Source organism: Salmo salar, chromosome 05, assembly GCF_965601325.2.
Source record: "Salmo salar chromosome 05, fSalSal1, whole genome shotgun sequence".
NCBI classification, from domain to species: Eukaryota; Metazoa; Chordata; class Actinopteri; order Salmoniformes; family Salmonidae; genus Salmo; species Salmo salar.
Window position 1 is genome coordinate 91,892,501 of NC_138295.1, and position 25,875 is coordinate 91,918,375.

At 48.8% G+C, this 25,875-nt stretch overlaps 1 protein-coding gene across 4 annotated transcripts in view; it reads left to right on the top strand.

Moving 5' to 3' along the window:
* cdkal (CDK5 regulatory subunit-associated protein 1-like 1) overlaps nt 1-25,875 on the top strand; it is an 839,461-nt gene that overhangs the window by 212,353 nt on the left and 601,233 nt on the right. For all 4 annotated transcript variants that reach the window (XM_082974903.1, XM_082974905.1, XM_082974904.1 and 1 more), the window contains 2 exon segments: nt 15,940-16,036; nt 25,360-25,408. In XM_082974903.1, the coding sequence (XP_082831029.1) occupies nt 15,940-16,036; nt 25,360-25,408 (146 nt within the window).

Consider the following 25,875-nt stretch of genomic DNA (forward strand, 5'->3'; position numbering starts at 1 on the left):
GATGTGATGTTTGGCCTCGTTAGCTAGCCTGTGTACAGTAGGAGATGTGACGTTTGGCCTCGTTAGCTAGCCTGTGTACGGTAGGAGATGTGATGTTTGGCCTCGTTAGCTAGCCTGTATACAGTAGGAGATGTGATGTTTGGCCTCGTTAGCTAGCCTGTGTACAGTAGGAGATGTGATGTTTGGCCTCGTTAGCTAGCCTGTGTACAGTAGGAGATGTGATGTTTGGCCTCGTTAGCTAGCCTGTGTACAGTAGATGTGATGTTTGGCCTCGTTAGCTAGCCTGTGTACGGTAGGAGATGTGATGTTTGGCCTCGTTAGCTAGCCTGTGTACAGTAGGAGATGTGATGTTTGGCCTCGTTAGCTAGCCTGTGTACAGTAGGAGATGTGATGTTTGGCCTCGTTAGCTAGCCTGTATACAGTAGGAGATGTGATGTTTGGCCTCGTTAGCTAGCCTGTGTACAGTAGGAGATGTGATGTTTGGCCTCGTTCGCTAGCCTGTGTACAGTAGATGTGATGTTTGCCTGAATGCAGTGCGTGGCCTATGAATACATTACAATGCCACCTGTTATTGAAAGAGGGAGGGATAAAGAGAGGATGAGAGACGAGAGGATGAGGGGGAGAGAGTGAGGGACAGAAAGAGAGAGAAACAGAGGAAGTAGATGAACTTGAACACATTTCATTATAAAAGCTCTTTGATTTTATTCATACCCTTATAAAATCAATCAGTGCTTATCGTCCTTGCTGTTTTTCTGTTGTAACTGAATGTTGCATCTTTTTAATCGGGTGAATTGTATCTGTTTCGACTACTTTTGCGTCTAAGCAAAGCTGTCTGTATTCTGGTGAAACATGGACTGAGGTCCATCATCCAGATCTATGTAAAATGGGAAACATGGACTGAGGTCCATCATCCAGATCTATGTAAAAGGTGAAACATCGTCAGATCAGTTGATGGGAGTCGTCCTCCAGACCAGAGATCTGGCACTGTGACCTGGTCTTGGCCCTCCATCTCCACAGAGGGAGGAGATGGACATGGAGAGGATAAGAACAGAAGGAGGACAAGAACAGAGGGAGGACAGAGGGAGGATAAGAACAGAGGGAGGATAAGCACGGAGGGAGGATAAGCACAGAGGGAGGATAAGCACGGAGGGAGGATAAGCACAGAGGGAGGATAAGCACAGAGGGAGGATAAGCACGGAGGGAGGATAAGAACGGAGGGAGGATAAGAACAGAGGGAGGATAAGAACAGAGGGAGGATAAGCACGGAGGGAGGATAAGCACAGAGGGAGGATAAGCACAGAGGGAGGATAAGCACGGAGGGAGGATAAGAACAGAGGGAGGATAAGAACAGAGGGAGGATAAGCACGGAGGGAGGATAAGCACGGAGGGAGGATAAGAACAGAGGGAGGATAAGAACAGAGGGAGGATAAGCACGGAGGGAGGATAAGAACAGAGGGAGGATAAGAACAGAGGGAGGATAAGAACAGAGGGAGGATAAGCACGGAGGGAGGATAAGCACGGAGGGAGGATAAGAACAGAGGGAGGATAAGAACAGAGGGAGGATAAGAACGGAGGGAGGATAAGAACAGAGGGAGGATAAGCACGGAGGGAGGATAAGCACGGAGGGAGGATAAGCACGGAGGGAGGATAAGAACAGAGGGAGGATAAGAACAGAGGGAGGATAAGAACAGAGGGAGGATAAGCACGGAGGGAGGATAAGCACGGAGGGAGGATAAGAACAGAGGGAGGATAAGAACAGAGGGAGGATAAGAACGGAGGGAGGATATGGACATGGAGATGATAAGAACATGGAGACATACCTACAGCCATTACAAACCCTTCTCTACTGCTACATGACCATGAAGACAACCTGCATGGATACATACCTACAGCCATTACAAACCCTTCTCTACTGCTCCATGACCCTGAAGACAACCTGCATGGATACATACCTACAGCCATTACAAACCCTTCTCTACTGCTACATGACCATGAAGACAACCTGCATGGATACATACCTACAGCCATTACAAACCCTTCTCTACTGCTCCATGACCCTGAAGACAACCTGCATGGATACATACCTACAGCCATTACAAACCCTTCTCTACTGCTCCATGACCCTGAAGACAACCTGCATGGATACATACCTACAGCCATTACAAACCCTTCTCTACAGCTACGTGACCATGAAGACAACCTGCATGGCCTCCACCTCTGAAGAAGTACTTCTTGAATTGTAAAACATGTTGCTCTCAGCTTTGTTCTTTCTGGTATACTGGGATCTGTTATGTAACCTGAGGTAAATAAAAAGTGACTAGGGCCTATAATCTCCACCGCCTAATGTCCCTGTTTAACCACAAAGCCCTGAAGACTGTTCTCACTTGTTAGTAACACACTTAATGGTCCAACCAGCCTTCATCAGCAGCCCTTGACAGTTGTGATACCTTAAGTAACCTAAGGTCAGGGAAAGGTGACCTTAACCACAAAGCCCTGACCTCTCTTCCCTGAGTATACAGGTAAAGCTGTGTGTTTATAACCCTGTGTGTGTTTACACACCATACTGAACCTCCGAGATGGAGATCAGCCCTGTGTTGCACATCAACAATCAACAGATGGTATACCGGTGTTGTGTTTGTGCCAAGAGATCAGGCTGATAGTCCTGTTGCTTTGTTAATGGCAATGCTCTGCTGCGGTCGAGAGCAGAGACCAGGGTTTACAATATGGAAGGTCATGGAAGGTTTTATGTTAGGATGGCTGACTGGTTTATGGTCAGAGATGATTACATATCATCACGCAGTTCATAACGATATGTTTTAACCTGTAGAGGTAGGACTATATGAAGGTTAGAGGAGAGATGGTAGGTCTATAAGAACGTTAGAGGAGAGATGGTAGGACTATATGAAGGTTAGAGGAGAGATGGTAGGACTATATGAAGGTTAGAGGAGAGATGGTAGGACTATATGAAGGTTAGAGGAGAGATGGTAGGACTATATGAAGGTTAGAGGAGAGATGGTAGGACTATATGAAGGTTAGAGGAGAGATGGTAGGACTATATGAAGGTTAGAGGAGAGATGGTAGGACTATATGAAGGTTAGAGGAGAGATGGTAGGACTATATGAAGGTTAGAGGAGAGATGGTAGGACTATATGAAGGTTAGAGGAGAGATGGTAGGACTATATGAAGGTTAGAGGAGAGATGGTAGGTCTATAAGAAGGTTAGAGGAGAGATGGTAGATCTATAAGAAGGTTAGAGGAGAGATGGTAGGACTATATGAAGGTTAGAGGAGAGATGGTAGGACTATGTGAAGTGTGTAGAGGAGAGATGGTAGGACTATATGAAGGTTAGAGGAGAGATGGTAGGACTATGTGAAGGTTAGAGGAGAGATGGTAGGACTATATGTAGGTTAGAGGAGAGATGGTAGGACTATATGAAGGTTAGAGGAGAGATGGTAGGACTATATGAAGGTTAGAGGAGAGATGGTAGGACTATATGAAGGTTAGAGGAGAGATGGTAGGACTATATGAAGGTTAGAGGAGAGATGGTAGGACTATATGAAGGTTAGTGGAGAGATGGTAGGACTATATGAAGGTTAGAGGAGAGATGGTAGGACTATATGAAGGTTAGAGGAGAGATGGTAGGACTATATGAAGGTTAGAGGAGAGATGGTAGGACTATATGAAGTTTAGAGGAGAGATGGTAGGACTATATTAAGGTTAGAGGAGAGATGGTAGGACTATATGAAGGTTAGAGGAGAGATGGTAGGACTATATGAAGGTTAGAGGAGAGATGGTAGGACTATATGAAGGTTAGAGGAGAGATGGTAGGACTATATGAAGGTTAGAGGAGAGATGGTAGGACTATATGAAGGTTAGAGGAGAGATGGTAGGACTATATGAAGGTTAGAGGAGAGATGGTAGGACTATATGAAGGTTAGAGGAGAGTTGGTAGGACTATATGAAGGTGTACAGGAGAGATGGTAGGACTATATGAAGGTTAGAGGAGAGATGGTAGGTCTATATGAAGGTTAGAGGAGAGATGGTAGGACTATATGAAGGTTAGAGGAGAGATGGTAGGACTATATGAAGATTAGAGGAGAGATGGTAGGACTATATGAAGGTTAGAGGAGAGATGGTAGGACTATATGAAGGTTAGAGGAGAGATGGTAGGACTATATGAAGTTTAGAGGAGAGATGGTAGGACTATATGAAGGTTAGAGGAGAGATGGTAGGACTATATGAAGATTAGAGGAGAGATGGTAGGACTATATGAAGGTTAGAGGAGAGATGGTAGGACTATATGAAGGTTAGAGGAGAGATGGTAGGACTATATGAAGTTTAGAGGAGAGATGGTAGGACTATATGAAGGTTAGAGGAGAGATGGTAGGACTAAATGAAGGTTAGAGGAGAGATGGTAGGTCTATATGAAGGTTAGAGGAGAGATGGTAGGACTATATGAAGGTTAGAGGAGAGATGGTAGGACTATATGAAGGTTAGAGGAGAGATGGTAGGACTATATGAAGGTTAGAGGAGAGATGGTAGGACTATATGAAGGTTAGAGGAGAGATGGTAGGACTATATGAAGGTTAGAGGAGAGATGGTAGGACTATATGAAGGTTAGAGGAGAGATGGTAGGACTATATGAAGGTTAGAGGAGAGATGGTAGGACTATATGAAGGTTAGAGGAGAGATGGTAGGACTGCGTGTGTGTGTGTGTGTGTGTGTGTGTGTGTGTGTGTGTGTGTGTGTGTGTGTGTGTGTGTGTGTGTGTGTGTGTGTGTGTGTGTGTGTGTGTGTGTGTGTGTGTGTGTGTGTGTGTCTGGTTTACTAGAGGCTTTTGAGTTGGAGTTCAGTCTGTTTATAAATCTTCCATAATGAGTCCTCCATCTCAGGGGATGTGAGGGGAAACGTTGAGGTAGACTGTCAGTTATTATTCAGTCAGATTAGGAACGGCAGTCCTCAGAACCCTCAGTCATCACACATCCATCTGATCTCCTTTTTACTTAGCTGGCTACTAATGTCAACAAACCAGTTTGATTCTCTGCCCTTCCTTCCTCAGGGTGACGTGTAAATGGCCCTTCCTTCCTCAGGGTGACGTGTAAATGGCCCTTCCTTCCTCAGGGTGACGTGTAAATGGCCCTTCCTTCCTCAGGGTGGCGTGTAAATGGCCCTTCCTTCCTCAGGGTGACGTGTAAATGGCCCTTCCTTCCTCAGGGTGGCGTGTAAATGGCCCTTCCTTCCTCAGGGTGACGTGTAAATGGCCCTTGGTCTCCTGAGTGGAGAGCTGGACTGTCACTGACCTGTCTCCTGAGTGGAGAGCAGGACTGTCACTGACCTGTCTCCTGAGTGGAGAGCGGGACTGTCACTGACCTGTCTCCTGAGTGGAGAGCAGGACTGTCACTGACGTGTCTCCTGAGTGGAGAGCTGGACTGTCACTGACCTGTCTCCTGAGTGGAGAGCTGGACTGTCACTGACCTGTCTCCTGAGTGGAGAGCAGGACTGTCACTGACCTGTCTCCTGAGTGGAGAGCAGGACTGTCACTGACCTGTCTCCTGAGTGGAGAGCTGGACTGTCACTGACCTGTCTCCTGAGTGGAGAGCAGGACTGTCACTGACCTGTCTCCTGAGTGGAGAGCAGGACTGTCACTGACCTGTCTCCTGAGTCAGTCCGTGAGTCTCCTCTGAGGAGAACAGCCACTTAAAAAGATGCTCATCTCTACAAGTCCGTTGTGACACCCTGTTTTTAAAAAGGCCTCGTTGTTCAGGACCCTGCCATTACGAGCTACATCACGCCTGCATTATTCAGTAACGCTCCTGACAAACGGCGCCCTAATGCGCTCGGCGCCCGGCCGTGGTGACACAGTGAATCAGGCGCGACGTGGATGAGCTTTCGCCCAGACACCCCAGGGGGAAAGCCAATCACGTCGGCTCATGCCAGGGTTGGATGGGAGGCAGGGCTCGGGCGATTGGTTCAGCTTCGCTGCACACCAGTGACCCGGGCGCCAGCAGATGTCCTCTGAGATCAGGTGGAGATCTCTTGAACCCGGTTCAGTTCTGCAGGCGGTGCCTCCTCCCCTCAAGTGTTGGGGAAATAGATAGTTACATATCACAGTCTTGTATAGATATTTGACTTCCCGAGTATCGGCTGAATAAATGGATGTTACTGTAGGTAGTGTGCTAGTCTGCTGTACCTGTACCAAAACTGGTGTCTCCCTCCCTGCTCTCCCTCCCTGCTCTCCCTCCCTGCTCTACCTCCCTGCTCTCCCTCCCTGCTCTGCCTCCCTGCTCTACCTCCCTCCCTCCCTCCCTGCTCTCCCTCCCTACCTCCCTGCTCTGCCTCCCTGCTCTGCCTCCCTGCTCTACCTCCCTGCTCTACCTCCCTCCCTCCCTCCCTGCTCTGCCTCCCTGCTCTGCCTCCCTGCTCTCTCTCCCTGCCTCCCTGCTCTCCCTCCCTGCTCTTCCTCCCTGCTCTCCCTCCCTCCCTGCTCTGCCTCCCTGCTTTACCTCCCTGCTCTACCTCCCTCCCTCCCTGCTCTCCCTCCCTGCTCTGCCTCCCTGCTCTCCCTCCCTGCTCTACCTCCCTGCTCTACCTCCCTGCTCTGCCTCCCTGCTCTGCCTCCCTGCTCTCTCTCCCTGCCTCCCTGCTCTCCCTCCCTGCTCTCCCTCCCTGCTCTACCTCCCTGCTCTACCTCCCTGCTCTGCCTCCCTGCTCTGCCTCCCTGCTCTCTCTCCCTGCCTCCCTGCACTCCCTCCCTGCTCTTCCTCCCTGCTCTCCCTCCCTGCTCTTCCTCCCTGCTCTCCCTCCCTCCCTGCTCTGCCTCCCTGCTCTACCTCCCTGCTCTACCTCCCTGCTCTACCTCCCTCCCTCCCTGCTCTCCCTCCCTGCTCTGCCTCCCTGCTCTCCCTCCCTGCTCTACCTCCCTGCTCTACCTCCCTGCTCTGCCTCCCTGCTCTGCCTCCCTGCTCTCTCTCCCTGCCTCCCTGCTCTCCCTCCCTGCTCTCCCTCCCTGCTCTGCCTCCCTGCTCTGCCTCCCTGCTCTCTCTCCCTGCCTCCCTGCTCTCCCTCCCTGCTCTCCCTCCCTGCTCTGCCTCCCTGCTCTGCCTCCCTGCTCTACCTCCCTGCTCTACCTCCCTGCTCTGCCTCCCTGCTCTGCCTCCCTGCTCTCTCTCCCTGCCTCCCTGCTCTCCCTCCCTGCTCTTCCTCCCTGCTCTCCCTCCCTCCCTGCTCTGCCTCCCTGCTCTACCTCCCTGCTCTACCTCCCTGCTCTACCTCCCTCCCTCCCTGCTCTCCCTCCCTGCTCTGCCTCCCTGCTCTCCCTCCCTGCTCTACCTCCCTGCTCTACCTCCCTGCTCTGCCTCCCTGCTCTGCCTCCCTGCTCTCTCTCCCTGCCTCCCTGCTCTCCCTCCCTGCTCTCCCTCCCTGCTCTGCCTCCCTGCTCTCCCTCCCTGCTCTACCTCCCTGCTCTACCTCCCTGCTCTGCCTCCCTGCTCTGCCTCCCTGCTCTGCCTCCCTGCTCTCTCTCCCTGCCTCCCTGCTCTCCCTCCCTGCTCTCCCTCCCTGCTCTCCCTCCCTGCTCTTCCTCCCTGCTCTCCCTCCCTGCTCTTCCTCCCTGCTCTCCCTCCCTGCTCTTCCTCCCTGCTCTCCCTCCCTGCTCTTCCTCCCTGCTCTCTCTCCCTCCCTCCCTGCTCTCCCTCCCTGCCTCCCTGCTCTCCCTCCCTGCTCTTCCTCCCTGCTCTCCCTCCCTGCTCTCCCTCCCTGCTCTCCCTCCCCTGCCTCCCCCTCCCTGCTCTCCCTCCCCTGCCTCCCTGCTCTCTCTCCCTGCCTCCCTGCTCTCCCTTCCTCATTGCTCTCCCTCCCTGCTCTCCCTCCCTGCTCTCCCTCCCTGCTCTCCCTCCCTGCCTCCCTCCTCTCCCTCCCTGTCTGTCTGGCACATCGCTCCTGATCTGTTGAGTCTGACCTGCTGACTGATTTTTAAAAACTCCCAGACATCCCATCTTTGTGACTGCCATGCCAAGCTGTGTTGATCTAGCCTGCAGTCCCTCCACCCTGAACGGACCCTGAACGGACAGGGCCAAGACACATCATGTACAGTAGAACACGTGATGATACCTGAATGTACATCCTGGAATTTTACCTCTGACTTGATTTACAAATCACGCAAAATTAGGTCGGACAAAAATGTCTCTTTGGATTTAGGTTCACTGACTGTCAGCACACTGGAACAGTATTGGACTGTATATGTACAGCAGTGTGTTTTCATACCCCATTTCCTGATCTTATGCTACTTTAAGTGCAACAGAAGCAACTTGTTTGATCACCAGACAAAAAGAAAACCTGGCACAGATCCTTCTGTGTGTAGAGATGTTTGAGTGTTGTGGTACAGGATGGAAACACATCTGATTCTACTCTGTCCCGTTTCAGTCTTCTGTGTGGAGAGATGTTTGAGTGTTGTGGTACAGGATGGAAACACATCTGATTCTACTCTGTCCCGTTTCAGTCTTCTGTATGTAGAGATGTTTGAGTGTTGTGGTACAGGATGGAAACACATCTGATTCTACTCTGTCCCGTTTCAGTCTTCTGTATGTAGAGATGTTTGAGTGTTGTGGTACGGGATGGAAACACATCTGATTCTACTGTCCCGTTTCAGTCTTCTGTATGTAGAGATGTTTGAGTGTTGTGGTACAGGATGGAAACACATCTGATTCTACTCTGTCCCGTTTCAGTCTTCTGTGTGGAGAGATGTTTGAGTGTTGTGGTACAGGATGGAAACACATCTGATTCTACTCTGTCCCGTTTCAGTCTTCTGTATGTAGAGATGTTTGAGTGTTGTGGTACGGGATGGAAACACATCTGATTCTACTGTCCCGTTTCAGTCTTCTGTGTGGAGAGATGTTTGAGTGTTGTGGTACAGGATGGAAACACATCTGATTCTACTGTCCCGTTTCAGTCTTCTGTGTGGAGAGATGTTTGAGTGTTGTGGTACAGGATGGAAACACATCTGATTCTACTCTGTCCCGTTTCAGTCTTCTGTGTGGAGAGATGTTTGAGTGTTGTGGTACAGGATGGAAACACATCTGATTCTACTCTGTCCCGTTTCAGTCTTCTGTGTGGAGAGATGTTTGAGTGTTGTGGTACAGGATGGAAACACATCTGATTCTACTCTGTCCCGTTTCAGTCTTCAGTGTGGAGAGATGTTTGAGTGTTGTGGTACAGGATGGAAACACATCTGATTCTACTCTGTCCCGTTTCAGTCTTCTGTGTGTAGAGATGTTTGAGTGTTGTGGTACAGGATGGAAACATATCTGATTCTACTGTCCCGTTTCAGTCTTCAGTGTGGAGAGATGTTTGAGTGTTGTGGTACAGGATGGAAACACATCTGATTCTACTGTCCCGTTTCAGTCTTCTGTGTGGAGAGATGTTTGAGTGTTGTGGTACAGGATGGAAACACATCTGATTCTACTCTGTCCCGTTTCAGTCTTCTGTGTGTAGAGATGTTTGAGTGTTGTGGTACAGGATGGAAACACATCTGATTCTACTCTGTCCCGTTTCAGTCTTCTGTGTGGAGAGATGTTTGAGTGTTGTGGTACAGGATGGAAACACATCTGATTCTACTCTGTCCCGTTTCAGTCTTCAGTGTGGAGATGTCTTGCTGCTGTCTCAGTACAGGATGGAAACACATCTGATTCTACTGTCCCGTTTCAGTCTTCAGTGTGGAGATGTCTTGCTGCTGTCTCAGTACAGGATGGAAACACATCTGATTCTACTGTCCCGTTTCAGTCTTCAGTGTGATGTCTTGCTGCTGTCTCAGTACAGGATGGAAACACATCTGATTCTACTGTCCCGTTTCAGTCTTCAGTGTGGAGATGTCTTGCTGCTGTCTCAGTACAGGAAGCCCATTGAGTTGTGAGTTTTTGTGGACAGCAGGACCAGATGTCTTTTCTACAGCTGTCAGACAGAGCTGGCTTTCAATACTGTTTTCAAATCATTTCATATCATTTATCTGTGCTTGATTGAGCTCGCCTGGCACAGTTGACCAATAGAACAGTCCCAAAATGACATATCTTCTGGTATTAAGCATACTAAAGGAGAAATGTTCTGGTGGACTTACTGAAGGAAACTCTGAGAGGCGATTTGATAGATTTTCTAATTGTATTTGAACCCAGAGCTGGCATTTCCTCTCCCCTGTGGTACAGCCAGTCATCCAGCCAGCCAGTTAGCCAGCCAGCCAGTCATCCAGCCAGCACCTCCCTCTCCACCGCTCCTTCTGGTCCTCCTCCAGCACCTCCCTCTCCACCGCTCCTTCTGGTCCTCCTCCACCACCTCACTACCTCCTGCTCCTTCTGTCCTCTCTCTCCCCCTCCTCCACCACCTCACTACCTCCTGCTCCTTCTGCCCTCTCTCTCTCCCTCCTCCACCACCTCACTACCTCCTGCTCCTTCTGCCCTCTCTCTCTCCCTCTCCTGCAACTCCACCACCTCCCCCTCCTCCTCCACCACCTCCCTGTCCCCTTCCTCCTCATCCACCTCCTCCCTCTCCCCTGGTCCTCCTCCACCACCTCCCTGTCCCCTTCCCCCTCCTCCACCACCTTCCTCCTCCTCCACCACCTCCCTCTCCCCTGGTCCTCCTCCCTGTCCCCTTCCTCCTCATCCACCTCTTTCTCCTAGGTATTAAGCACATTACCCAGCCAGCCAGATGGAAATGGGCCACTCAAACGCCTGACTAACACCTGACCTTTACATTTCAACATCTTAAAGGTTGAGGTTAAGTGCCCATCAACGCTCTCATAATGAAGTTGATAGTAAAGAGGATAATATGTAACCATCCTCATTGGTGACACTGTGGCTCCGTGGATAGAGTAGACAGGAAACAGCCTTACTGACCAATCACCAGAGTGGATTATAGACCTGGTTATCTAGTACAGACAGGAACAGCCCTACTGACCAATCACCAGAGTGGATTAGAGACCTGGTTATCTAGTACAGACAGGAACAGCCCTACTGACCAATCACCAGAGTGGATTAGAGACCTGGTTATCTAGTACAGACAGGAACAGTCCTACTGACCAATCACCAGAGTGGATTACAGACCTGGTTATCTAGTACAGACAGGAACAGTCCTACTGACCAATCACCAGAGTGGATTATAGACCTGGTTATCTAGTACAGACAGGAACAGTCCTACTGACCAATCACCAGAGTGGATTAGAGACCTGGTTATCTAGTACAGACAGGAACAGTCCTACTGACCAATCACCAGAGTGGATTATAGACCTGGTTATCTAGTACAGACAGGAACAGTCCTACTGACCAATCACCAGAGTGGATTATAGACCTGGTTATCTAGTACAGACAGGAACAGTCCTACTGACCAATCACCAGAGTGGATTAGAGACCTGGTTATCTAGTACAGACAGGAACAGTCCTACTGACCAATCACCAGAGTGGATTATAGACCTGGTTATCTAGTACAGACAGGAACAGCCCTACTGACCAATCACCAGAGTGGATTAGAGACCTGGTTATCTAGTACAGACAGGAACAGTCCTACTGACCAATCACCAGAGTGGATTACAGACCTGGTTATCTAGTACAGACAGGAACAGTCCTACTGACCAATCACCAGAGTGGATTATAGACCTGGTTATCTAGTACAGACAGGAACAGTCCTACTGACCAATCACCAGAGTGGATTATAGACCTGGTTATCTAGTACAGACAGGAACAGTCCTACTGACCAATCACCAGAGTGGATTAGAGACCTGGTTATCTAGTACAGACAGGAACAGCCCTACTGACCAATCACCAGAGTGGATTAGAGACCTGGTTATCTAGTACAGACAGGAACAGTCCTACTGACCAATCACCAGAGTGGATTATAGACCTGGTTATCTAGTACAGACAGGAACAGTCCTACTGACCAATCACCAGAGTGGATTATAGACCTGGTTATCTAGTACAGACAGGAACAGCCCTACTGACCAATCACCAGAGTGGATTACAGACCTGGTTATCTAGTACAGACAGGAACAGTCCTACTGACCAATCACCAGAGTGGATTATAGACCTGGTTATCTAGTACAGACAGGAACAGTCCTACTGACCAATCACCAGAGTGGATTAGAGACCTGGTTATCTAGTACAGACAGGAACAGTCCTACTGACCAATCACCAGAGTGGATTATAGACCTGGTTATCTAGTACAGACAGGAACAGTCCTACTGACCAATCACCAGAGTGGATTAGAGACCTGGTTATCTAGTACAGACAGGAACAGTCCTACTGACCAATCACCAGAGTGGATTAGAGACCTGGTTATCTAGTACAGACAGGAACAGTCCTACTGACCAATCACCAGAGTGGATTATAGACCTGGTTATCTAGTACAGACAGGAACAGTCCTACTGACCAATCACCAGAGTGGATTAGAGACCTGGTTATCTAGTACAGACAGGAACAGTCCTACTGACCAATCACCAGAGTGGATTAGAGACCTGGTTATCTAGTACAGACAGGAACAGTCCTACTGACCAATCACCAGAGTGGATTAGAGACCTGGTTATCTAGTACAGACAGGAACAGTCCTACTGACCAATCACCAGAGTGGATTAGAGACCTGGTTATCTAGTACAGACAGGAACAGTCCTACTGACCAATCACCAGAGTGGATTACAGACCTGGTTATCTAGTACAGACAGGAACAGTCCTACTGACCAATCACCAGAGTGGATTATAGACCTGGTTATCTAGTACAGACAGGAACAGTCCTACTGACCAATCACCAGAGTGGATTAGAGACCTGGTTATCTAGTACAGACAGGAACAGTCCTACTGACCAATCACCAGAGTGGATTATAGACCTGGTTATCTAGTACAGACAGGAACAGCCCTACTGACCAATCACCAGAGTGGATTAGAGACCTGGTTATCTAGTACAGACAGGAACAGTCCTACTGGTCAGTATGCACTTGTGATGCCACCTTCATTTTGTGCTTATTACTTTAACATGTCTGTGACTGATTCAGCTCTACTGTAGGATGTCTGTGACTGATTCAGCTCTACCGTAGGATGTCTGTGACTGATTCAGCTCTACCGTAGGATGTCTGTGACTGATTCAGCTCTACCGTAGGATGTCTGTGACTGATTCAGCTCTACTGTAGGATGTCTGTGACTGATTCAGCTCTACCGTAGGATGTCTGTGACTGATTCAGCTCTACCGTAGGATGTCTGTGACTGATTCAGCTCTACCGTAGGATGTCTGTGACTGATTCAGCTCTACTGTAGGATGTCTGTGACTGATTCAGCTCTACCGTAGGATGTCTGTGACTGATTCAGCTCTACCGTAGGATGTCTGTGACTGATTCAGCTCTACCGTAGGATGTCTGTGACTGATTCAGCTCTACTGTAGGATGTCTGTGACTGATTCAGCTCTACCGTAGGATGTCTGTGACTGATTCAGCTCTACCGTAGGATGTCTGTGACTTATTCAGCTCTACCGTAGGATGTCTGTGACTGATTCAGCTCTACCGTAGGATGTCTGTGACTGATTCAGCTCTACCGTAGGATGTCTGTGACTGATTCAGCTCTACCGTAGGATGTCTGTGACTGATTCAGCTCTACCGTAGGATGTCTGTGACTGATTCAGCTCTACTGTAGGATGTCTGTGACTGATTCAGCTCTACTGTAGGATGTCTGTGACTGATTCAGCTCTACTGTAGGATGTCTGTGACTGATTCAGCTCTACTCGTAGGATGTCTGTGACTGATTCAGCTCTACTGTAGGATGTCTGTGACTTATTCAGCTCTACCGTAGGATGTCTGTGACTGATTCAGCTCTACTTTAGGATGTCTGTGACTGATTCAGCTCTACCGTAGGATGTCTGTGACTGATTCAGCTCTACTGTAGGATGTCTGTGACTGATTCAGCTCTACTCGTAGGATGTCTGTGACTGATTCAGCTCTACTGTAGGATGTCTGTGACTGATTCAGCTCTACTGTAGGATGTCTGTGACTGATTCAGCTCTACTGTAGGATGTCTGTGACTGATTCAGCTCTACTGTAGGATGTCTGTGACTGATTCAGCTCTACTGTAGGATGTATGTGACTGATTCAGCTCTACTGTAGGATGTCTGTGACTGATTCAGCTCTACTGTAGGATGTAATTTAGGCCTATTGATGCATCTGAAAGAGTGGTTAGTTTTCTGAAGTATTTTGAGATGTTAATCAATTTGGGAACTGGTTTCAATAGAAACAGTAGTTAGATGGGCAGCTTGTTTCAGCAGGCCTCAATAGAAACAGTAGTTAGATGGGCAGCTTGTTTCACAGGCCTCAATAGAAACAGTAGTTAGATGAGCAGCTTGTTTCAGCAGGCCTCAATAGAAACAGTAGTTAGATGAGCAGCTTGTTTCAGCAGGCCTCAATAGAAACAGTAGTTAGATGGGCAGCTTGTTTCAGCAGGCCTCAATAGAAACAGTAGTTAGATGAGCAGCTTGTTTCAGCAGGCCTCAATAGAAACAGTAGTTAGATGGGCAGCTTGTTTCAGCAGGCCTCAATAGAAACAGTAGTTAGATGGGCAGCTTGTTTCACAGGCCTCAATAGAAACAGTAGTTAGATGAGCAGCTTGTTTCAGCAGGCCTCAATAGAAACAGTAGTTAGATGGGCAGCTTGTTTCAGCAGGCCTCAATAGAAACAGTAGTTAGATGGGCAGCTTGTTTCAGCAGGCCTCAATAGAAACAGTAGTTAGATGGGCAGCTTGTTTCAGCAGGCCTCAATAGAAACAGTAGTTAGATGGGCAGCTTGTTTCAGCAGGCCTCAATAGAAACAGTAGTTAGATGGGCAGCCTGTTTCAGCAGGCCTCAATAGAAACAGTAGTTAGATGGGCAGCTTGTTTCAGCAGGCCTCAATAGAAACAGTAGTTAGATGGGCAGCTTGTTTCAGCAGGCCTCAATAGAAACAGTAGTTAGATGGGCAGCTTGTTTCAGCAGGCCTCAATAGAAACAGTAGTTAGATGGGCAGCCTGTTTCAGCAGGCCTCAATAGAAACAGTAGTTAGATGGGGTTCTGGTTGCCTGCGGTGGATTTTATTTGTCCCCTCAAGTTTTTAATAATGTTTATGACATAAAATACTAAAAACACCAGCAAATCATCTCCAAGGGATTTTAATTTAGGAAATCTGTTCCAAAGTATTCCCATGGATAATAGAGATGTGATTATGTACAAGGTTTGAAATCATTATATCTGTTTGGGCTTCTTGCGGTTAATTTGCAGTCTTACAAATTATCTGTAATTATGTTCTGGTCCCCTGACTAACTGCACAAGAAAAACAAGCCCGTGGCTGAATCTAGTTGATGATCCCCTGTTCTAGACAGAAAAAGTCAAGGAAATGATTTCTTCAACACCTTCAGAACAGAAGGACCATAGACAGTGTGTTTTGTATTTCAGCAGGTGTCAATAATGTTGTGATGTTGGAGAATGGTCTGCTATTGAATGACAGACAGGCTGTAGATGTTAGATATGTCCCAAATGGCACCCTATTCCTTACATAGTGCCCTCTAGAGCCACACAGTGGTGTGGTCATAATACCCATAATACCTAGCGGTCAAACAATAGTTTTTCCACTATTTCATTTTTTCATTGATAAAAGTCACCTTGTCCTAGAGAGATTTACGTGGTTATCAAAACGTCACGCCAGGGTAAGCCTTCACGAAACACAGCCCTTATTTTAAGTGTTTCTAAAATCCCCTACGGGGAGAATTTATGGTGGAAAAACGATTGGAACCATTTCCATGTTTGACCGCTAGGTTTTATGGGTATTATGACTCATACTGTGGTACTCTATGGGCCCTGGTCAAAAGTAGTACGTGCTAAAGAAAACAGCCCAAAAAAAGTGACTTTCCTTAGCCATCGTTGGTCCTCCCTGTATTAACCCCCGTCGTGTCTCTGTCAGGAAGGCCCAGGAGCAGGATAAGAAGGTGGTGGTGGCTGGATGTGTTCCCCAGGCCCAGCCCAGGATGGACTACCTTAAAGGACTCAGCATCATCGGGGTAAGTCTCCTCCATCTCTCCCTTGTGGTATGTATGTGTGGTGGAGGGGGTTTAGACAACATGGCAGTTACACAAAGTTCTGTCCTACACATTAGACTGTAGACCACAGTTGGACTCAATTCTAGTCCATTCAGGAATTGAGTTACATCCCTATTAGGAAATTGATTCATTTCCAATTAAACTGACTGGAGTTGAAACGGAATGGATACCAATTCTGCTCGAGACGGCTGACTGAAAGACCTCTGAGGCCGGTTGTTGTTGTTGTTGCTCTGAGGCCGGTTGTTGTTGCTGCTCTGAGGCCGGTTGTTGTTGTTGTTGTTGATCTGAGGCCGGTTGTTGTTGTTGTTGTTGATCTGAGGCCGGTTGTTGTTGTTGCTGCTCTGAGGCCGGTTGTTGTTGCTGCTCTGAGGCCGGTTGTTGTTGCTGCTCTGAGGCCGGTTGTTGTTGCTGCTCTGAGGCCGGTTGTTGTTGCTGCTCTGAGGCCGGTTGTTGTTGCTGCTCTGAGGCCGGTTGTTGTTGCTGCTCTGAGGCCGGTTGTTGTTGCTGCTCTGAGGCCGGTTGTTGTTGTTGCTGCTCTGAGGCCGGTTGTTGTTGCTGCTCTGAGGCCGGTTGTTGTTGCTGCTCTGAGGCCGGTTGTTGTTGTTGCTGCTCTGAGGCCGGTTGTTGTTGTTGCTCTGAGGCCGGTTGTTGTTGTTGCTCTGAGACCGGTTGTTGTTGTTGTTGTTGCTCTGAGGCCGGTTGTTGTTGTTGCTCTGAGGCCGGTTGTTGTTGTTGCTGCTCTGAGGCCGGTTGTTGTTGTTGCTGCTCTGAGGCCGGTTGTTGTTGTTGCTCTGAGGCCGGTTGTTGTTGCTGCTCTGAGGCCGGTTGTTGTTGTTGCTGCTCTGAGGCCGGTTGTTGTTGTTGCTGCTCTGAGGCCGGTTGTTGTTGTTGTTGCTCTGAGGCCGGTTGTTGTTGTTGCTGCTCTGAGGCCGGTTGTTGTTGCTCTGAGGCCGGTTGTTGTTGTTGCTCTGAGGCCGGTTGTTGTTGCTGCTCTGAGGCCGGTTGTTGTTGCTGCTCTGAGGCCGGTTGTTGTTGCTGCTCTGAGGCCGGTTGTTGTTGTTGCTCTGAGGCCGGTTGTTGTTGCTGCTCTGAGGCCGGTTGTTGTTGTTGTTGCTCTGAGGCCGGTTGTTGTTGTTGTTGTTGCTCTGAGGCCGGTTGTTGTTGTTGCTGCTCTGAGGCCGGTTGTTGTTGCTGCTCTGAGGCCGGTTGTTGTTGTTGCTGCTCTGAGGCCGGTTGTTGTTGTTGTTGCTCTGAGGCCGGTTGTTGTTGCTGCTCTGAGGCCGGTTGTTGTTGTTGCTGCTCTGAGGCCGGTTGTTGTTGTTGATCTGAGGCCGGTTGTTGTTGTTGCTGCTCTGAGGCCGGTTGTTGTTGTTGTTGCTCTGAGGCCGGTTGTTGTTGCTGCTCTGAGGCCGGTTGTTGTTGTTGCTCTGAGGCCGGTTGTTGTTGTTGTTGCTCTGAGGTCGGTTGTTGTTGTTGTTGCTCTGAGGCCGGTTGTTGTTGTTGTTGTTGCTCTGAGGCCGGTTGTTGTTGTTGTTGTTGCTCTGAGGCCGGTTGTTGTTGTTGTTGTTGCTCTGAGGCCGGTTGTTATTGTTGCTGCTCTGAGGCCGGTTGTTGTTGTTGCTCTGAGGCCGGTTGTTGTTGTTGCTGCTCTGAGGCCGGTTGTTGTTGTTGTTGTTGCTCTGAGGCCGGTTGTTGTTGTTGTTGCTCTGAGGCCGGTTGTTGTTGTTGCTGCTCTGAGGCCGGTTGTTGTTGTTGCTGCTCTGAGGCCGGTTGTTGTTGTTGCTGCTCTGAGGCCGGTTGTTGTTGTTGTTGCTGCTCTGAGGCCGGTTGTTGTTGTTGCTGCTCTGAGGCCGGTTGTTGTTGTTGCTGCTCTGAGGCCGGTTGTCGTTGTTGCTGCTCTGAGGCCGGTTGTTGTTGTTGTTGCTCTGAGGCCGGTTGTTATTGTTGTTGCTCTGAGGCCGGTTGTTGTTGTTGTTGCTCTGAGGCCGGTTGTTGTTGTTGTTGCTCTGAGGCCGGTTGTTGTTGTTGTTGCTCTGAGGCCGGTTGTTGTTGTTGTTGTTGCTCTGAGGCCGGTTGTTGAATGTTCTTTAATCTACTGCGTCTACTCCAGTATTTACTCTGCCAACCGTGTTTTCTACTATGAGGGATTTCTAAACATGACCTAACAAGGTCTAATATTTGAGGAAGTGAGTCCGTGTGTGAGGTGTGCCTTCTGTGTTCCAGAAGAGTCTTTCTCATATTGATATTGGTTGGACTACAGTCAGTCAGGCACGCCGGCAAACAACAAGGTCTGTTGACTAATAATAAGGGGCTGAGATGGGACAGGTGCTGGATGGCAGTTAACTAGACCACGCCTTCTTTCAGTTACACCAGTCATCTTATGTAAATGTTCCAGGGTGTTTTTGCATATTCTACAACTCCACCAAACGACGGTGACATTCCTGTGGTTCTGGAACTGCCAAGGATAACTAAAGGGTGCTTCCCAAATCACACCCTATTCCCTATACAGTGCATGACTTTAGTCCAGGACCCATAGGGGCTCTGGTTAAAAGTAGTGCCCTATATAGGGAGTAGAGTGCCATTTAGGGGACACACTAAAGCTCCATGGAAAATAGAATAATCAATCTGTAAAGCAATCTGCAATCTACACACATTGAAAGTCCTACTGCAATGAATTTACCAGCTGTTTTCTTCTAAGCCTGGGGGTTGACATGACTGGGATTGTATATTGAATTGAAATGCATTATTCATGATATAGTGGGTTTAACATAACATGGGACATTGATGTTTATTAAGGGGACATACAACCAGGCACAATATTGAATATAGAAATGACCTTGTGATAATATCCATGTATTGATTTTATATGAAAGAGTCGTCCAGGTGTACTCCATGTTATGTACTTTATATAAAAGTTGATGATTCTGAGAATCCAGAGAGTAACCCTTCTTTAAAATAGACGCTTGATGAAAAACGTAACGTTGCTCTTTTGAAAGGCTGGATGATGTTTTAAATAGTTGTATTGTTGGCGTTGGTCTCTGGGGGAAAATTTAATGTGATTTCAATGTTTGTTTTCGATTCTATTGTTTATCTGATGCAATTTCACTTAAGCTCTTGATACAATGACAAAACAAGGCTGACATGTCTTATATTTACCCATAACACCCCTCCCTGAGTGGATTCAGTTCAGTCAGTCATTTCCCTAAACGTATTATACAACTGCAGTTAACAAGCATGAGATCCTCAGATAGACACGCCTGGCTGTTTCCTGCCTCTACTTCACTGCCTTGACTTTCCCTACTGCAGAACTACAAACTGTTCCACTAGATAGGCCGATGCTAAGATCTGCTTCTCCCTGCCGCTGCCTAGGCCCCATAATGCAACACCAGGAACAATTGTACTTAGACTTCTATCCCATGAAGGCATTTGATCCCCATCGGTATCGACCGGCCCTCTCTCAACCCTTGGTCATGACATCACCTCAGAAAACCACCAGGAGTTGGACTCTCCCTAAAGTTCTTCCCTCTTAGTCTTTCTACCAGCCAACAGCAGAAATAGATCCTAGTGCCTAGTCCCTCCCTCCCTCCCTCCCTCCCTCCCTCCCTCCCTCCCTCCCTCCCTCCCTCCCTCCCTCCCTCCCTCCCTCCCTCCCTCCCTCCCTCCCTCCCTCTTAGTCTTTCTACCAGCCAACAGCAGAAATAGATCCTAGTGCCTAGTCCCTCCCTCCCTCCCTCCCTCCCTCCCTCCCTCCCTCTTTCGGTTTATCCACCCAGGTGTGCTTTACTACTGAGAGAAATGAAAGATAAATGTCATATCAGCAGCGCTAGCGATCACTGAGCGACGGGGCAGCGAGAGAGGAGAGCAGCCTCTTCTAAAGAACCTCTGGCTCAGCGGGCCTCCTCTCTCTCCTCTCTCTCCTCTCTCTCCTCTCTCTCCTCTCTCTCTTCTCTGACTCTTCGCTTTCTCTGCTTTTAAATGAAGATGAAAGAGGTCTGCAGACTTAAGTACAGTCTTCCTGAATGACTATTGATCATAGCGAACGGCGGGGCGGCAAGGCGGCAGGGGAGGCAAGGCGGCAGGGGATGAGAGACGTAGTGAGCGGGGTTAGTGTTATGGGGGGATGAGAGGAGTTAGCCTTAGTGCTAGCTGTTCATCTTTATGGGGGATGAGAGACAGTGAGAGGGATTAGCCTTAGTGCTAGCTGTTCATCTTTATGGGGGATGAGAGACAGTGAGAGGGGTTAGCCTTAGTGCTAGCTGTTCATCTTTATGGGGGGTGAGAGGAGTTAGCCTTAGTGCTAGCTGTTCATCTTTATGGGGGATGAGAGACAGTGAGAGGGATTAGCCTTAGTGCTAGCTGTTCATCTTTATGGGGGATGAGAGACAGTGAGAGGGGTTAGCCTTAGTGCTAGCTGTTCATCTTTATGGGGGATGAGAGACAGTGAGAGGGATTAGCCTTAGTGCTAGCTGTTCATCTTTATGGGGGATGAGAGACAGTGAGAGGGGTTAGCCTTAGCGCTAGCTGTTCATCTTTATGGGGGGTGAGAGGAGTTAGCCTTAGTGCTAGCTGTTCATCTTTATGGGGGATGAGAGACAGTGAGAGGGGTTAGCCTTAGTGCTAGCTGTTCATCTTTATGGGGGGTGAGAGGGGTTAGCCTTAGTGCTAGCTGTTCATCTTTATGGGGGATGAGAGACAGTGAGAGGGGTTAGCCTTAGTGCTAGCTGTTCATCTTTATGGGGGATGAGAGACAGTGAGAGGGGTTAGCCTTAGTGCTAGCTGTTCATCTTTATGGGGGATGAGAGACAGTGAGAGGGGTTAGCCTTAGTGCTAGCTGTTCATCTTTATGGGGGATGAGAGACAGTGAGAGGAGTTAGCCTTAGTGCTAGCTGTTCATCTTTATGGGGGATGAGAGACAGTGAGAGGAGTTAGCCTTAGCGCTAGCTGTTTCTGGGGTATGAGAGGTATTGGGGTTAGCGCTACCTGTTAGTTTCTCATCTCCTAGCTCAGCATGTCGGCCACAGGAGCACCGGAGGGTCCAAATGACAGCTGCCCCCTGCTGGCGCTGAGCTGTGTCCTCTACTCTGCTCTCTGTAGTCCTCACACGTATGGATGGCCTGCCCACGCGGACACACCTCACACAGTCACAGGCAGAGACAATTGGCCCTGACCCCAGCTTGTTAGCTGGCTTATAGTGGTGAGAGAGTAGGTGGTTTGGAGGACGGGGACGGGGGCTGCTTTCTAGATCTAAGGTGACTGTATCCATCGATCCCTCCCGGGTCCCTAAACGGCCTCCCAGGTCCCTAAACGGCCTCCCGGGTCCCTAAACGGCCTCCCGGGTCCCTAAACGGCCTCCCGGGTCCCTAAGCGGCCTCCCGGGTCCCTAAGCGGCCTCCCGGGTCCCTAAACGGCCTCCCGGGTCCCTAAACGGCCTCCCTGGTCCCTAAACGGCCTCCCGGGTCCCTAAACGGCCTCCCTGGTCCCTAAACGGCCTCCCGGGTCCCTAAACGGCCTCCCGGGTCCCTAAGCGGCCTCCCGGGTCCCTAAACAGCCTCCCTGGTCCCTAAACGGCCTCCCGGGTCCCTAAGCGGCCTCCCGGGTCCCTAAACAGCCTCCCTGGTCCCTAAACGGCCTCCCGGGTCCCTAAACGGCCTCCCTGGTCCCTAAACGGCCTCCCGGGTCCCTAAACGGCCTCCCTGGTCCCTAAACGGCCTCCCGGGTCCCTAAACGGCCTCTCGGGTCCCTAAGCGGCCTCCCGGGTCCCTAAACAGCCTTCTCATGAAATGAACAATATTGTTGTTATCGTCTGTATTTATGTACTTCATCTACAATCTATATTTACATTATTACATTGTCCGGTACATTATTACATTGGTCAGTACATTATTACATTGGTCACTACATTATTACATTGGTCAGTGCATTATTACATTGGTCAGTACATTATTACATTGGTCACTACATTATTACGTTGGTCAGTACATTATTACATTGGTCACTACATTATTACATTGTCCGGTACATTATTACATTGGTCAGTACATTATTACGTTGGTCAGTACATTATTACATTGGTCAGTGCATTATTATATTGGTCAGTGCATTATTATATTGGTCAGTGCATTATTACATTGGTCAGTGCATTATTACATTGGTCAGTGCATTATTATATTGGTCAGTGCATTATTATATTGGTCAGTGCATTATTATATTGTCCGGTGCATTATTACATTGTTCAGTACATTATTACATTATCCGGTACATTATTACATTGGTCAGTACATTATTACATTGGTCACTACATTATTAAGTTGGTCAGTACATTATTACATTGGTCACTACGTTATTACATTGGTCACTACATTATTACATTGGTCAGTACATTATTACATTGTCCGGTACATTTGAATGGAGTCAGATCTGCACAATGGTAAAGCAGTCAGATGTCACATGGTCTTAAAGTATGTTTTGCTTATTGTTTCCACTCAGCTCCACTGAGAGTAATGCTGTGGTCTCTGTGTCGCTGAGAGTAATGCTGTGGTCTCTGTGTCGCTGAGAGTAATGCTGTGGTCTCTGTCACTGAGAGTAATGCTGTGGTCTCTGTCACTGAGAGTAATGCTGTGGTCTCTGTCACTGAGAGTAATGCTGTGGTCTCTGTCACTGAGAGTAATGCTGTGGTCTCTGTCACTGAGAGTAATGCTGTGGTCTCTGTCACTGAGAGTAATGCTGTGGTCTCTGTGTCACTGAGAGTAATGCTGTGGTCTCTGTGTCGCTGAGAGTAATGCTGTGGTCTCTGTCGCTGAGAGTAATGCTGTGGTCTCTGTGTCACTGAGAGTAATGCAGTGGTCTCTGTGTCGCTGAGAGTAATGCAGTGCAGAAGGTTTATAGTGGAGCATCCGAAAGGGTAGCAGTGCATTCTATACACACACACACACACACACACACACACACACACACACACACACACACACACACACACACACACACACACACACACACACAGAGAGAGAAACAAACTCTGCTAGTCCCAGGCCCTCTGCCTCTCTCCCGCTGCTCAGAGTGGACACAGATTGCTGTCCCATTAGGAGCAAATTGATTTTCATTTCCGTGCTTATCATGCATATAACTGCTGCGAGACGGGAGAGGCCTCGGATGTGTCCCAAATGCCACTCTGTTCCCTATTGTTGTAAGGTCTGTTATTGTTCTATAAAGGGAATAGAGTGCCATTTGGGATGGGGGGGGGCGTAGTGCTTGTTTGTCCCATCCATCCTCCAGGCGGTACCCTCTGCCCCGCTGCACTCTGCCCAGGGATGGGAGGGGGTAATGGGGCTCCAGGCCCATCGAGGCCTGGGGGTGGGCCCTGGACGGGAGCGGAGGCCTGCTAGCCTCAGCGATTTAACTAAGGGTTGCAGCAGGGCACAATTGATACACATTTCCTTTTAATAGGTAAGATTTTACAATCTCTGGTTCCCCAGGCAGAAATAACACAGTGGAGAAGGGGAAACTGCGGGAGGGAAAAATGGAGGGAGATTGGCTCATGCAGAAATAACACAACAGAGGAGAGGAGAGGGGGAAACGGAGGGTGGAAAAGGAGCAAAACGGAGCAAGAAATTGGTCTGCATAAAATCTTTTCTCTCTTTCGGGGCATCGTTCTCAGTCCAGACCCCTGGTCCTCCTGTTTATCAGTAGAAGATTGATTCACCACAGAGCTGTGACTGATTGTTGTTGGATGTAGTTTTAGCTCTGTGCCACACTGTGTTTATGTTGTACTGTTTCAGAGTCACCGTTGTTTTGTTTGTGATTTGGGGTTGATGGTGTTTCCTGCAGTTATGAGTTTAGGAATGAAATGTAAAACAGCACCAGGCAAGGCCAACAGAGTCTAAATGAGTTGTGTGCATAGAATGAGAATCTGGGTTTACCTTGCTGTTATTCACATGGAAATGTTTCAAATCACTGTTGAGCTGTGGTTCCCTAGTGGTAGAGAGGGGAGACGGGTTAGTAGAGAGGGGAGACGGGTTAGTAGAGAGGGGAGACGGGTTAGTAGAGAGGGGAGACGGGTTAGTAGAGAGGGGAGACGGGTTAGTAGAGAGGGGAGACGGGTTAGTAGAGAGGGGAGACGGGTTAGTAGAGAGGGGAGACGGGTAAGTAGAGAGGGGAGACGGGTTAGTAGAGAGGGGAGACGGGTTAGTAGAGAGGGGAGACGGGTTAGTAGAGAGGGGAGACGGGTAAGTAGAGAGGGGAGACGGGTTAGTAGAGAGGGGAGACGGGTTAGTAGAGAGGGGAGACGGGTTAGTAGAGAGGGGAGACGGGTTAGTAGAGAGGGGAGACGGGTAAGTAGAGAGGGGAGACGGGTTAGTAGAGAGGGGAGACGGGTTAGTAGAGAGGGGAGACGGGTTAGTAGAGAGGGGAGACGGGTTAGTAGAGAGGGGAGACGGGTTAGTAGAGAGGGGAGACGGGTTAGTAGAGAGGGGAGACGGGTTAGTAGAGAGGGGAGACGGGTTAGTAGAGAGGGGAGACGGGTAAGTAGAGAGGGGAGACGGGTTAGTAGAGAGGGGAGACGGGTTAGTAGAGAGGGGAGACGGGTTAGTAGAGAGGGGAGACGGGTAAGTAGAGAGGGGAGACGGGTTAGTAGAGAGGGGAGACGGGTTAGTAGAGAGGGGAGACGGGTTAGTAGAGAGGGGAGACGGGTTAGTAGAGAGGGGAGACGGGTAAGTAGAGAGGGGAGACGGGTTAGTAGAGAGGGGAGACGGGTTAGTAGAGAGGGGAGACGGGTTAGTAGAGAGGGGAGACGGGTTAGTAGAGAGGGGAGACGGGTTAGTAGAGAGGGGAGACGGGTTAGTAGAGAGGGGAGACGGGTTAGTAGAGAGGGGAGACGGGTTAGTAGAGAGGGGAGACGGGTTAGTAGAGAGGGGAGACGGGTTAGTAGAGAGGGGAGACGGGTTAGTAGAGAGGGGAGACGGGTTAGTAGTCTACACCTGTTGTTTACAAAGCATTTCACTGTTCGTCTACACCTGTTGTTTACAAAGCATGTGGCAAATAAGATTTGATTTTAGATTTGTGTGTTTTATCCACCATGTTCACTCTCTCTGTGTCTCTCTCTCTCTGTGTCTCTCTCTCTCTCTGTGTCTCTCTCTCTCTCTCTGTGTCTCTCTCTCTCTCTCTGTGTCTCGCTCTCTCTCTGTGTCTCTCTCTCTGTGTCTCTCGCTCTGTGTCTCTCTCTCTCTCTGTGTCTCTCTCTCTCTGTGTCTCTCTGTGTGTTTTCTAACCCTGTCCTCTGTGTGTTCCAGGTCCAGCAGATTGACCGTGTGGTGGAGGTGGTGGACGAGGCTGTTAAAGGTGAGACATATAACCGTCACGTATCCCTGGACCTTCCAGGGTTTCTTACCATGTTATTATAGCATGATGTTTTCATGCTATTATCCTGTTAGTCTCATACCACAGCGCTTTATCTGGCCAGTACCTGACCTTGTTTGTGGAAAGGCTTTACAGGAAGCATCAGTTGAACTGAACAATGGACAGTCATTAACATCAGATGCCACTGTAGAACCAGACCTCCTTCAGTCTAGGACATTTATCTGTCTATAATTAAAATACATTGTCAAATTTCCCTTTCCAATGTTTTATTTTTGTTTTATTTCACCTTTATTTAACCAGGTAGGCCAGTTGAGAACATTTACAACTGCGACCTGGCCAAGATAAAGCAAAGCAGTGCGACACAAACAACAACACAGAGTTACACATAAACAAACGTACAGTCAATAACACAATAGAAAATTAAAATAGAAAGATGTATGTACAGTGTG